We start from the raw sequence: 14,179 nt of genomic DNA, 5'->3' as shown, positions 1-14,179 counted from the left end.
AAGCAGAGGTCGACTTCTGTTGGGGTGTGGTGGGGTGGGTGCAGTGGGAGCCTGGAGAAAGTGTCTCCACCTCCTCATTGAAGGCGATATCTTTCCCACCAAACTTAGAGAACCCCCAAGCTGGCACAGCCCCCCCATCCCCCACCCCCGCAGCCCGGGCTCCTGGGAGAGTGGCAGAACAGGGAGTCGTTGCCAAGAAGTATATTTTTGCCCTGCTTAAAGCACAACTATAAATTCACATAATAGATCCACCAATATGACTGGAAATGCATAGGACAGCTCAGGGGTGGGAAAAATCATAGCTCCCCCCAGTGCTATTAATCTTCCACCTGGGAGCAGGTTAGCCTTAAGCATGCATTATTTATTAGGGAGACGGGGATGTAGGGAGGAAGGGCAGTGTATGGGTGGCAAACAGCACCGACAGGGAAACGTAATGGGCAACGTGGTGCCGCAGGATGTGGGAGGGATGGAAGGCTCGGCCACAGCCACCCTGGGTGACTTTGGAGAAATTACTTCAACCACTCTGGCCTTGACCACCCCATCTGGAAATGGGGCTTGGATTCACTGGTCTCCTGAAGTCCTTTCAGGTTCTGTCCAGAATGTTCTCTGCATCATGAAGATAATTTGTTTCAGAAGTTGCATTCACCAGCTAGAAGGTGTCAGCAAACCATCAGGGAGCACATTTCTGGGCCTTTCCCTAAAGATCCCCATTTGATAAGAGTCCCTGGGGGCATGCACCCAGGTAAGAAATGTTTCTGAGTTTATTAGGGCAAAAGTAATTCTGCTTTCTACTCCATAACCCATTTTTGCTTGTGTTCCTATAAAAATAGTATTCTCAATTCTTTTTTTTTTTTTTAAAGATTTTATTTATTTATTTGACAGAGAGAGAGATCACAAGTAGGCAGAGAAATAGGCGGAGGCGGGGGAAGAGGAGCAGGCTCCCTGCTGAGCAGAGAGCCCGATGTGGGGCTCGATCCCAGGACCCTGAGATCATGACCTGAGCCGAAGGCAGAGGCTTACCCCGCTGAGCCACCCAGGCGCCCCAGTATTCTCAATTCTTACTGTAGATGTTTGTTGATAAATCTAGATCTGAAGGTTGACAGAGAACCTCATCTTTTTTTTTTTAAGATTTTATTTATTTAGTTGACAGAGAGAGATAAATCATAAGGAGGCAGAGAGTGGGTGGGAAGCAGGCTCCCCGCTGAGCAGAGAGCCCAATGCAGGGCTCTATCCCAGAAGCCTGAGATCATGACCTGAGCCAAAGGCAGAGGTTTAACCCACTGAGCCACCCAGGCACCCTGAGAACCTTATCTTTTGATCTTGATCTACCGCCAAGCCTTAACTCTGGGTGATAAGATAGATTACAGGAAATATCTCTTGCCTTCTTGGTGTTTTCTGCATTTTCTATTTCTTCTCTAATGTACTTATATTAATTTAATACTAATGGAAAGTGCCTTTACGTTTTCAAAATAGGAAAAATAACAAATTTCTGACCCTCTGTGTACTGATTTTAAGGAGCAAGAGACTTCCCTTTATGAACGAGTTCCCTGGTGACATTTTCTCGTTGTGCTCTATCTCATGTATCCAAGAGACTGACGCATAATAATTCTATGAGAAACAGGTGCGGTTGAATATATAAAAGTAATAATAACGACACTTATGGTGACGAGGGTGGCCGTCGTGTTTTGCCATATGCTACTATTCTAATCTCTGTATGTATCATCGTATTTAATCCTCGTGAGACCCCTGGAGGCAGATGCTACTACTGTCCTCACTTCACAGATGAGGAACTCAAGTGACAGAAAGCGAAGTAACTTTCCTGGTTCGAACATCTTTTATGCCCCGTCTTGTATCTTCTCAAAACACCCTTTAGATCTGGCCTTTGCAGCAGCAACTTGATGGCCCTGTAGTGGTCCCTTAGCTTTTACTTCTGCCCTGAGGCTTCTCTGTCTCTGTTCCGTGGGACACCCATGGAAGCCTGTTGCTCCCTGCGCCTGCAGAGATCTCAGAGTCCAAGGACACCTGCTGGAGCCAACTCTTGACTAGTGGGGGATGAGAGCTGGCGGACAAAATTTTGTCATACAGTCCTAAAGCATGTTCTGTCTGGTTCCTTGGAGGATCCCCAGAAAGGTGAAGTCTGAACTGCCCATGACAATCACTAATTTAATGCCTTGACTGGCTTTTTTTCCTTCCCCCAGTTTACTCATCCTAGGCCCTAACTCCTATTCCCTGGAATTGTTTTCCAAAACAAATGATCTGTAAATAAAGTAGGTCTCGGGTCCTGCTTGATGGGAGAGCCTTAGTTAAGACATTGCCCCAAGGTCACCTAACTGTTAAATTCTGGCACCCAGGTGGGAGAATATTCATTCTCTATAAAATAGTAATAAGCACCCAGAACCAGGATCTAGATATCTAAATCTTTTTAATGGGTGTGTGTGTGTGTGTGTGTGTGTGTTTAGGAGTTCACATGCACACCCCAATAGGCTTGGGAGTGGGATAAGTACACCAAAGGTTAATGAATTTTTAGAATTTTTTTCCACTCCTACTTAACCGTATCGTCTAATTTTGCTGAAGTGGCAGTGTGTCACTATGTCATGGACTGAGAGCAGGCTGGTAAACTGATCTGCGCTGATTTATTCTCACAGAACCCTCGCGCTCTTCTAGCAGACAGTAGTAGCCATGGACATGCTTGTGTGAATGTGAACTATCCTCCCACAGCCTCGCTCTCAGGCCATATCACAGAAGCGAGTCTTAGACCCAGAGACCCAGACACAGGCGGACTCCTTAAATAAGCATTCATTAGCAGGCGAGCATGGGACAGTCCGTGCAGCCTGCCCTGGAAGCTGGGGACGCCCCAGCCTCTGCCCACTCGGGGACTGCAGCTGCCCCCAAAATGAAAGGTTCGCTGGAGGAAGGCAGGAGAACATTCTAGAACCGTTGGCCTCCTGAGCAGGCAGTAGAGTCTCCTGGAGGGCTGGCTAGAGCACAGGTTGCTGGGCCCTGCTCCAGAGCATCTGATGCAATATGTTGTCCACCTTGAGATCAGGGATCTAAAGGCAGAATTTTGTTGCTCTCTCCAATAAAACTAGTGTCAGGCAGCCAGCAATTCCCTAAATGGCTGGACACAGGACCACTTAGGGAGTGAATCTAGAGTCCAGACCCTCAATCATTGGGGTGTAGACCACTAGACTCTCTAGGTTCTTTTTTTTTTTTTTTAAGATTTTGTTTATTTATTTGACAGACAAGAGATCACAAGTAGGCAGAGAGGCAGGCAGAGAGGGGGCGGGCGGGGGGGGGGAAGCAGGCTCCCTGCTGAGCAGGGAGTCCCATGTGGGGCTCGATCCCAGGACCCTGGGATCACTACCTGAGCTGAAGGCAGAGGCTTTAACCCACTGAGCCACCCAGGCGCCCCACTCTAGATTCTTTTCTAAAAGGCACAAGGGGGGAGAATGTCTCTAAGTGGTTTTAGAGGATTCCATTAATGCCGTCATTGAAAAGCCATTTCTCATCCTCCTATACCAGTTAGCACACAGAGAGCTGGCCAGTGGCCTTCCGAGCCCAATGCTAGCTTACCACCCCTGTGGGCTGGATTCCTGGCTGGGGCAGCGAGGAGGTGCTAACAGTGAGCACTGTCCCTAACAGCACATGTCAGCTGAACATTTTAAAGTGCAGACAGCATTAAGGGGAAGGAAAGTTCATTAACAAATCAATGGGCATGTGTTTGATCCCCCAGACGGAGCCTGAGATCATAGAAGAAACCAACATTGACAGGGTGAATGAGCCCCGCGGCTACGGCAGGTCAAGGCAGGTGAAGGGCCACTCAGAGACATCCACGCTCAGCTCCCAGCCCTCCATCGACGAGGTCCGGCAGCAGATGCACATGCTGCTGGAAGAGGCCTTCAGCCTGGCATCGGCAGGCCACGCAGGCCAGAGCCGGCACCAGGAAGCCTACGGCTCAGCACAGCATCTGCCCTACTCGGAGGTGGTGACCAGCGCTCCGGGGACCATGACGCGGCCCAGGGCAGGGGTGCAGTGGGTGCCCACCTATCGCCCAGAAATGTACCAGTACAGTCTGCCTCGGCCGGTAAGTCAGACGTCCCTTCCCCCTACCCCAGTGGGTCAGCTCTGCCCGGTGTGTTCCCGCAGGGGTCTCTGGCCTGGGATGTCTAGGGAAAAACCACCTGGGGATTTGGAGACAAACGTTTCTGGGCTCTCTTCCCATCCTCCACCCACGATCCAAGACTAAGCCCGTGGGTGCACACACACAGGAAGCCCTTACATCAAACCATAATACACTGCAGAATGAATTTCCTTTTCGACAATCCCTCCTGTGAAGGCTTAACCTCATTCTTCATGCACTGGTGGTTTCCTGCATTTCCCAGTGTGGGGACCCATTTTCAATGTCGGAACACATTAGGGGGCCACGGGCCTGGTGGTTCAGCACAGAGGCTCAGGCGACAGGAGGTTTCACTCGGAGTCCCTGCTCTACTCCTCTCTAGCCTTGGAGACATCACTTAAATTCTCTGCAGGTGAAATCAGCAAGAAAAATAACCTGCTTCCTAGGGTTGTTGTAAAGATTAAACGAGTCGATCTATCTGAAGTGCTTAGAAGAATGCCAGGCACACAGTAAATGCTACAACAGTGTCAGTCACACCTATTTCGTTCGCTGGTAAGTGCACTTCAGCATCGGAGAAAGCGCCCCGTGACTGACAGCTTCCATGATTTAAACCAGAATTTTAATTAACATGCATTTCACTCATTACCAGAGCATCTACAGATACTTCTTTAAAAAGACGGATAAACCATGGACCGCAATAAACAATGCACTGTGCATGTGTAGGTTTCATCCTTGTAAGAGTCTCTGCCCTATTCCCTAAGGTTACTCATTAACAGAACTTTATAAGTAGTTGTTGTGATGTGTGGTGACATAACAAAAGCCAATAGTTACTGTTTTATCGTTATTACATTTTGATCATGTGTATACATATGCTCTTGATCATGCTAGCTTATTTATTTCGTCCTTACTACGTACGGACCACTGAGGCCGGTATTAGTTTTCCCCTATTTTACAGATGAGGGAACTGAGGATTACACACATGTTCAGGTCCCACAGCCAGGAGGGGGCACTGCTGGGACCCAGACCCAGGCAGTCGGCACCAGGGCCCGTGTTCTTAACAAGCGTGCTCTTCTCCCTCGTGCGATGTTACCTTGCCTCCTCGTCCATGTTATTTCTTTCATATGCTGTAGACTATTTGGGACATCCATGGGCTTGTGGACCCTCGTGATAATTTCATGCCCCTACCCTCCATAGTCCACACCACACAGGCACTTAATAAATCATTGCTATGCTGTGTAAGTAAGTAGCCTGCACACGGTTGTGAATTTCCTTGTTCTCCCTTGCTCCAGACTCCCCCCTCTCCTCCAAGTCACTGAGATGTCTCCCCTTGACCCTGCTTCTCATCCCTCCCCTTGGAATGTCAGTGTCTAGCCTTAACCTTTCCCAGTGGCTAAGCTTTAGCAGGAGAGACAGGTCTATTTCAAACGGAACCTCGAGGGTAGGGTGGCTGTGTGTGTGGGACCACCACCCACATGCATTTGTCCTTAGTTCGGCAGGTGCAGAATTTCTATCTTGTCTATTCACTCCATGGGGATCGGCAGTTCGGCAGGTGCAGAATTTCTATCTTGTCTATTCACTCCATGGGGATCGGCTCCTGGGAAGTTGGCTCACTCTGATTAGGCTCCCAACAAGGCTTTTTTAAGGATTCGAACTTAGCAACCTGCAGTGAGAAGCTGGTTGACCACATGGGCCAGAATACTTACGTTTGTGGCTCAGTGTGGTCTTTCATTTGGTGAAGGCCAAGCCGAGGACAGTAAGACATTGTCGGAAGAAGGGCTAGTTATTGGAGCTCTCTTCTCCATCTGTGATATGCAAACTTGGAGAGTACTGACAATGAAGGACAAAGGGTAAACACCAGCCATCTTTTTTACATCCCATTTTCTGAGATATGGGTAGAATACAATGCAAAATTCTTAAAATAGTTTTTAATCTAAAATAGAAGACATGGGGGCCATGCCCAGCTCTCAGGAATCTGAGTCTGGCAGATCAGGAAAGTTTGCTGGATATCCAGAAGCACCACCTTCCAGAAGAGTGTCAGCAACTGTGAGGCCAACACAGGCCATGCTCCCATCAGCCAGAGTCCAAACATCCTTTTCTCAGAAAGAGAAAAATTCTCACCAAGCCTTACAGATCCATCACCTTTAAAAGACTTTCCCTTGGCCATCATGTTACAGTTTGCAAAATTATAGTTTTCTAATTGCCCATTAAATCAGTACCCACTCTAATGGGGGAAGAAGGGGTTTTTCTCACTGAGATTTAGAAAACACCTGAATCTTACCACATTTATACACAGCTGTTAAATGTCTGTCCTCTGGGTAGGGTCACCTGTGTCTGTCTGTATTGATTCGTACTAACTTCAGTTTCATGGGCTCATCCTTCTTGACCTCTGTACATTGACCCCATCCCTGGACTTGCCCTCAGCCTGGAGTAGAAGGGCACACAGTGGCTGAATGACCATAGCCAGGGGCTGCAGCTCTGAGTCTTGGATTCCTCGTCCACGAAACGGTGATAAGACGGCCTCGGTGACGATGAAGTGATGGAAAATGTTTAGCACCTGTTACTTGTTTGCTGGTATTAATCAGAGGGCTTCCAATGATGCCCAGCACCTCAAATTGCTTGATAAGTGGTAGTCATCATTGTAAAAATATTCTGCCCTTTTCAGGGAATTCCCCTAGTTATATCCCTTCCCCTGACAGACTTGAGACTCTATCATTTCCTCCTCCTGCTCTGTTAAATTTCTTCACGGGGAAGCTCCGGTGCTCCAACTAAGTGTCCCAAAGAAGCTTCATTTCTGCTGGAAGATGATTCTCAAGAAGAGCTGGACCCCTCTGGCTGGAGGCCAGACTCTGGGGATCCACAGAGAGATCCGATTTCAAAGCGAAAAAATCTAAACCACCAGGAAGGGTCTTCCAGCCGATGATGGGATCCACATCCACGGGGCCTCAATTTAACAAAGCCATCTGAAAATTTCACTGTGGGACATAGGGAAGCCTAGATCATTCTGTTTGTCATAATTTAGGGTTGTCAGTGGTGCCGAGAGGGCAACAACATCACCATTCTAGGCTTGAAAAATAAGGCCACCGAGAGAGAGAGAAAAAAAACTGGGAGAGAACTGAGAAATAACACAGCAGAGAGATGGGCCATCGAACCAGAACAGTATCAAAGGTACTTCTCTTGTGATGAAGGCTTCCTCTTTTTTGCTAACACATGGGGTCCCTATTTTCATAAAAGGAAAAAATAGCTAACAGTACACAGTAGAAATCATGATTCTTAACCCGAGTTCTTGCTGAGCCCCCTTGGGCTATGATAGTGTGGGAATCCATAGAAAAGGGGACAATTTAGAAGGATAACTATGATTACTTTTCGGCTTCCCAAAAGGAAGCGCTTGGAGCTCCGCCGGAGGATCATTGGAAGCTGGTAGTTTTATTTTTTTTTTTAAGATTATTTATTTATTTGACAGACAGAGATCACAAGTAGGCAGAGAGGCAGGCAGAGAGAGAGAGAGAAAGGAGGGAGCAGAGAGCCCAATGTGGGGCTCGATCCCAGGACCCTGAGATCATAACCTGAGCCGAAGGCAGAGGCTTTAACCCACTGAGCCACCCAGGTGCCCCATGAAGCTGGTAGTTTTAAATGAGCTAGGCCAGGCTGATGGCATTTATATCACGGAAAAGGTTACTGCCGCCAGACTGGGACCTTGGGGTTGCAGTTTGGGGAACTCTTGATCCATTTCAACCCTAGAGTCTGTGAAGGGACGGACTCGACACCTAACGACCAGTCAGTTTTGCCGGCGGCCCCTGATGTGTCAAGTGGAATGAAAACATCCTTCGTCCTTCCTGTTGGTGTCAAAGGAGGGGATTCAGAGCAAGGCGGGAGCATTAAAACCGCCTCCCCACTAGAGCCTTGCCAGGGGCAACTAACAGTAATAATTACAACGGTGTCAGCTGCGGCCATCTACTGAGTTCCTGTTACGTGCCGACACGAAGCTAAGTACTGTGTAGACGTTATTTCTTCGAATCTAACTAGCATCCTGTGAGGTCAATAGTGTTATCCCCATGTGCTCAGTGAGGAAACTGAGGCTCAGAGAACTGAAAAATCATGCCCAAGGTCACACAGCTGTCGAGGCTAGACATGGGGTAGGAGCCCAGAGCTGTTTGACTTCAGAGCCCACACACTTTCCACCCTTTGGCCCAGTGGGCCTTGGGGTGTCCTCCAGACTTTGGGGAGACTCAGATCCCCAGAACATCAGAGTGTGATCTCCTCATTAAGGAAGCTGACCCCGAGAGGATTTCGCCCATTCCTATCACTGCCACTGGTAAGGGAGACATCTCTATTAGGATGAAATTGAGAATTTCACACCTTTTTTTTTTTTTTTCCTGTTCTCCCCTCAAAATCAAAACAAAACCTCTGTTGATGAGATACACAGACCTGTCAGGTATGATTCTGCCTTCACCACAACACTTGACTTCAAGAGATAATTACGTTTCTTATGTTTCTCGGAACCCGATTTGAATCCGTTCTGAGTTCGCATCTGGTCAGGTGGGGTGGAAAATTCAGTGTCAGTTTTTACTGGGCTCCCTCCACTTCTGGTTGCTCCAAAGTCATTGATGGCTGGGAAACAGTTGGAACACCAGGAGAGGATCTGTCCCCCGCACTGTTGGTTGGTGGGTCACTGTCCAACTCTCGGAAGTCCTTGAAAGAAGGTCACACTGTCCTATAGCCCTGGCATGGGGATCTTTGCCTCTGGACCACCCTGAGGAAAGCCCCTTGAAAGTCAGCCGAGTACCCAATATCCAGCAAAGGCACACCCTCGAAGCTTAGAAAAATCACTCAAGTGAATAAAAACCAGTTTATCCAGGAGGACTGCATGGGAAGGGAGAAGGGGAGGTGTAGGACATGAAGTCTGGAGAAAACTTGGCCCACAAAACTCAGGGGGAGCAGGACATATACTTTTCTTTAGTGTTCTCTTCTCCGTGTGCCCAAAGCTCTATTTCTGTTCAAGGTCTCCCTCCCTACCCCCGAGTTGAGCTGTTGCGGGGTCTTACATGATGCAAAGCCTGGTGAAGGCGTGGGAAGAAGACATCCGAATCTGGTTTCAGTTTGTCTTCCTCTGACTACTCCGGCTGGTGTCCCTAAGGAGTCCTTGTTTCTATCTAGTTTCCAGCTCTTAGTCCAGGAGGAGCACAGCTGGATCCCGGCCTTCTGTTTGCAAGCTCTGTCAGGACGCCTCCCCACTTCCTGCCATGCACACACACACACACACACACACACACACACACACGCCCTATCCCTCTCCCCTGTCTAGCATCTTCTCATATTAACTACCCCCCCAACTCCCCCACCCCCCCTACCCCCTCGAGGCAGGACCTAGAGCCCCTTCTCCAGACCCATCAGCATCTAAGCCCTCTGGCTTCCCTCCAACTCTCCCCCCTTCCTAACCCAAGGGTGTTTACCTCATCTAGAGGCAAAATAGTCTAAAGGTACCTCTCTTCTTCCAAATCTCTTCTTTCAGAATCAACTTTAGGCCTTGAGTGCTTTCCGGCTTAGGTTTTTTATATTCAAAAGCCTCAAGTCAGTGGTTTCGGCTATTGGGCTATTGAAACGCCAATGAGAACTGGCTCCTGGGCCATCTTCAGTGGCTGTGGCTATGGCATTCCTTCCCTGGGGCAGGAAGGCTGGGTGCCCTTGCTGCTTGGGGTAGGAGGAGGGCCCTGGATTCCAGGAATTGTGGGGAGAAGAAAGTGTTGCTTACTACAGTTACTGTATCAAAGGATTACCCCTCTCAGAAGGAAGTGGTTTTCCTTGTGGAGGACCCACTGTGTGCCAGATGTCACCTTAACATGCAAAATGAGTCTTTTCAAACAGCCTTTGGCCTGGGGGTCTCATAGCCACCATCAGCAGGTGAAGAAAGTAGGCACAGACAGATGAGTTGCTCATAGTCAAGCAGCTGCTAAGGATCAAGCCAGGATTCAACCCTGGTTTTGTCTGATTTCAAACCCGTGCCCTCTGCACCACCCCACCCTTAGCTCAGAGTTGCAAGGCAGCGGCCTTAACTGGCTATGGGATTTTGGACAAGTCTGTTGACCTCTCGGCTTTAGTACCCCCCTTGGTTAAGGCAAAGGGTATGGTCTCAATGTCTCCTGCCCTCTTTCCAGCTTGAACCTTTTATGAGTCCCAGGGCCTTGGAAACCTTAGATAGGACTCTAGCAGTAGCTCATGGTAAACTGACAGACCAAGATAAGCTGTGGGTTTTCACCATAGGGTTAATCTTCAATTACCAAGTCCTCTGTTTTCAACTAAGTACGAACTGTCCTTCTGGAAGGTTTTAGTTCCTACATCAGGACGTAAAGCTCTGTGCAGCCCCATGTAGATGCCTGTTTTGCCTGGAGCAGTATCGTCAGTGTCAGCACAAGGCGCTGGAGGGGGCACCGGGCAACACAACCCAGCACTGTTCGCAGGTATGGAGAGACCAGTGCGTCCACTTTGACCGGGGGCTGGCTTGCTGGTACTGGATAAAAGCCTCCAATGAGGATGGGTCGACTATGGTCTGTCAGTCCTCCTTCCCGCACCATGCAAAGCCTGAGACCCTCCGCCCTGTCCCTCCAGCTGCAGGCTGCCCCCTTTGACCTGTATCCCTGTAGTGCTCCCCTTGAGCACTGTAACTAGTAACTAAGGTTACTAGAGAGGACGGCCTTGACCCACTGCCACCACCTCCCAAAAACATTGCAACTGAAACTTTGAGCAAACTACGTAGTTAACCTTTTTCCCTTCTACTCTTACAACCAAACTTCTAAGAAGCCTGAAGAGTGGCCCAGTCTAGTCACACCCAGGCTCCTTCTACCTCAGAGACCTCAGACCTGTTTATAAAAATGCCTTCAGTTCTGAGTCTCCGATCTCCTTCCTAGGCAGAGGGCAGGGATCCCAAAAGACGGTGTCCTTGGGTACCAGGCTGGGCACCTCATGGCCACTGTCACGGAACAGGGAACTTGGAACCAGACAGCAGTTTTGAGCAATAGCTTCCAGTGAAATCTCAATCACGACGCTGCGAGCAGGAAGCCAGATCTCCAACTACATAACAAGAGAAACCAGAACATGAGGGCTCAGAAGTCTGGGGAACCTGCACAGAGGGAGGGAAGAAGACACAAGGGAGGTCATTGTCTCAGCCACCAAGCACAGGGCACAGGCTCTATTTTTTATGTGACCCCTGTGGCTACCACAGGGCCCTGAGGATACAGCCCAAAGGCAACGGTCTGATCTCTTGCGTAGTCTTGCTTGTATCTGGAAAAATCTTCCAGAGAAAGGAATTCCCTTGGTACTTATCAAAAGTTCAGGATATTTAATCCATTCTTTGGTGAACGGGACAGACACAGGCATAGAAAGGCTTTTTCTTGGCTGAAAAAAACTGTTGAGCATAGAATAAGCCTTCCAGGAATCAGGGATAAAAATAGGTCGTCTGTCTCCTCTACCAAGTATCGTGAGAGAGGCTAGAAGAGAGAAGAGGGGCTCCAAACCCCCTTCTCTATTTTGGAAAAGGCATGTCCTTACTTGAGGGTTTATTGATAATAAGGAAGTACAAGATAATGAGTTTCCAACTCTCTACAAAACCTTAGAGTTTAGGGAGGTCCCAGGTTGTCATCATGCTGGTCCAAATTCACCAGCACCCCCTCATCAACTTCAACCACAGAAGCTCTGCCCTAATCTGGGTATGTGTTCAGGTTATGTCGTAATGATTTCATGGCTATAGAAAAGTTTGCTTGGAAGCCAATAGCTACTCCAATGCCTTATTTCACAAGGAAAATGACAAAAAATGAGGGGCAAAGCGACTGACTGATGTGTACAGAAAGTGAACGGCTGAATCAAGATGAGAATTTGGGTCTCCTGACTCTGGTTCACTCAACATTCAATTGAGCAAATACTGATTAAGTATGATTAGGTGCAAAACATTTTGCTTCACAAGTCTGGGTACCATGGTTGCTGACACCCAAGGAGCTTAGGATCTAGTCGAGCTTCAGAGTTTGGCTCCCTGAATACGACCTTAGCATACATCATTGATTAATGCTCAGAAAATGAAAATGCAGCATGGTAATTGAGCTTTCCAAGTTGATTCAGCCAGTACCCCTAGATCTGGGCAAATGTTTTCTTTCTTTCTTGTTCTGGAAAGTGAGCATTGCTGATACACTCCTAGGCTGACAGTTATTTTCATTGAGCACTTTGCATTCCATGGTCTTCTGGGTGATGTTGAGAAGTCCAGTGTCAGTTTAAATGTCATCCTTTCGTAGATGATATGCCTTTTCCCTCTGCTTTTAAGATGTTCTCTTTGCTTCAGCAGTCTACAGTTTCGGTACAATGTTTCCAGGTGTGTGTTTCATTTATCCTGCTTGGGATACATTGCACTTCCTGAATTTAGTAATTCATTGATTTTATCCATTCTGGAAAATTCTTAGTCATTGCTTTTTAAAATATTGCCTCTCTTCTTCTCTGGGACTTTGATTAGCTGCATGTTAGACCTTCTTACGCTGTCCTCCATATTTTTTTACTGCTCTTTTATATTTTCTGTCTTATCTCTTTGTGCTTCATTCTTGGTAATTCCTTCAATTCCATTTTCTAGTTTATTAATTTTCTCTTCATCTGTGGCACCTCAATTTCTTCATTCTCCATTGTTGAGTGTTTTCTTTCAGTAAGTACATTTCACCTCTGAAAGTCCTATTCGTTCTTTTTCAAATTTCCCGATCATTCCTGAGAATATCTCTGTCTGGTCATTTACTTTTTTTTTTTTTTAAAGATTATTTATTTATTTATTTTACAGACAGAGACCACAAGTAGGCAGAGAGGCAGGCAGAGGGGGAGGGAGAAGCAGGCTCCCCACTGAGCAGAGAGCCCGATGCGGGGCTCGATTCCAGGACCCCGAGATCATGACCCGAGCCGAAGGCAGGGCTCAACCCACTGAGACACCCAGGCGCCCCTGGTCATTTACTTTTTATAAACATTTTTTACCTTTCTGTTTTCTGTTTTAAACCTAGAAATCACAAACTCTTAAGTCCTTAAAGATCTAAATCTGTTGTTTGTTTTTTTTCTCCTGACTTTCACCTGTGTTTTCTGGTCTTTGATTATGAGCTCCTTTCTGCTCATCTTAATCTATGCCATTCCTGAGAGCCTGGGTTAGGGAGCTTGCCTAAACTTAAAATTGCTCTTGCCCGAGCCTGGGAGCACTACCAGCCTGCCTTCATGGAAGGGACCGATGTCAGCCCCTTGCAGGTTGGTTGTATCTCTGTGCCCACCCCACCCCCTTGCCTGTCCCAAGGCCTATCTCTTAATCGTTTACCAACATGGCACTTGTCTTCCAGGCAACCCACCTTTCATATTTGCATACTTCTACTTCTGTCTCTGGTTTCAGCTCATGGTTGGGTTTCAGTTTGCTGAGGTGTGTGCAGGGTTGCGGGGAGGGAAGGGAGTGGGTGGTACGTAGGGTCCTTGAGGTTTCTCTTAAATCTTGCAATTCCCGCGGTGCATTAAGAGGTATGTTTCATCTAGGATCTAGTTGTTAGCTCATGGGTCGGCCCTTACAAGTATGTAGTCTGCTAAAATGCTGCGGGGGAGAAGACCTCATTCAGTTCAAAGAACCCTATTTATGGATTCCCTCTGCTGCTGCTTTTTTGTCCTGATGCCTTCAGGCTTAAAGTCTTGTCATCCTGTTCCTCAAGAGATCTAGCAGGCATGATACCTAAAGAAAAAGATGAATGAGGAGCACAAGTTAAGCTTTGTCTTCCCAGACAGCATTTCCAGATTTTCTCTCACTAAAGGAGGCTGTGGCTTGGCTCTCTGATCCTGTCTATCTCTGCCTGTTTTCCTTTTATCCCCTCACGTGTTGATTAAAGTCTTCACTTTTGTGACAGTTCCAATCCTTTTATCTTTGAATAGTGCTTTATAGATTGTGAAATACTTACACTGACTTGCCTGATCTTCCTAGTCCCCCCCCCCCCCCTTGGAGCAAGGCATCCTTGTCCCCATTTTAGAAGAGGACGGTGAGGCCCAGAGAGGTCCTCCTAACTTGCTTAGGGACATAAA

General features: G+C 47.7%; 1 protein-coding gene across 4 annotated transcripts in view; it reads left to right on the top strand.

The window, feature by feature from the left end:
• The window catches only part of KIAA1549L (KIAA1549 like), a gene marked incomplete at both ends in the record, with an annotated part of 252,816 nt that overhangs the window by 225,392 nt on the left and 13,245 nt on the right, over positions 1-14,179 (top strand). For all 4 annotated transcript variants that reach the window (XM_080817502.1, XM_080817503.1, XM_080817501.1 and 1 more), the window contains one exon: positions 3,734-4,084. In XM_080817502.1, the coding sequence (XP_080673628.1) occupies positions 3,734-4,084 (351 nt within the window). The remainder of the gene's footprint in view (positions 1-3,733; positions 4,085-14,179) is intronic.

This window comes from Martes martes (genome assembly GCF_963455335.1).
Source record: "Martes martes genome assembly, chromosome: 10".
In the NCBI taxonomy this organism is placed as follows: domain Eukaryota; kingdom Metazoa; phylum Chordata; class Mammalia; order Carnivora; family Mustelidae; genus Martes; species Martes martes.
This window is presented reverse-complemented; position numbering and strand designations above follow the sequence as displayed.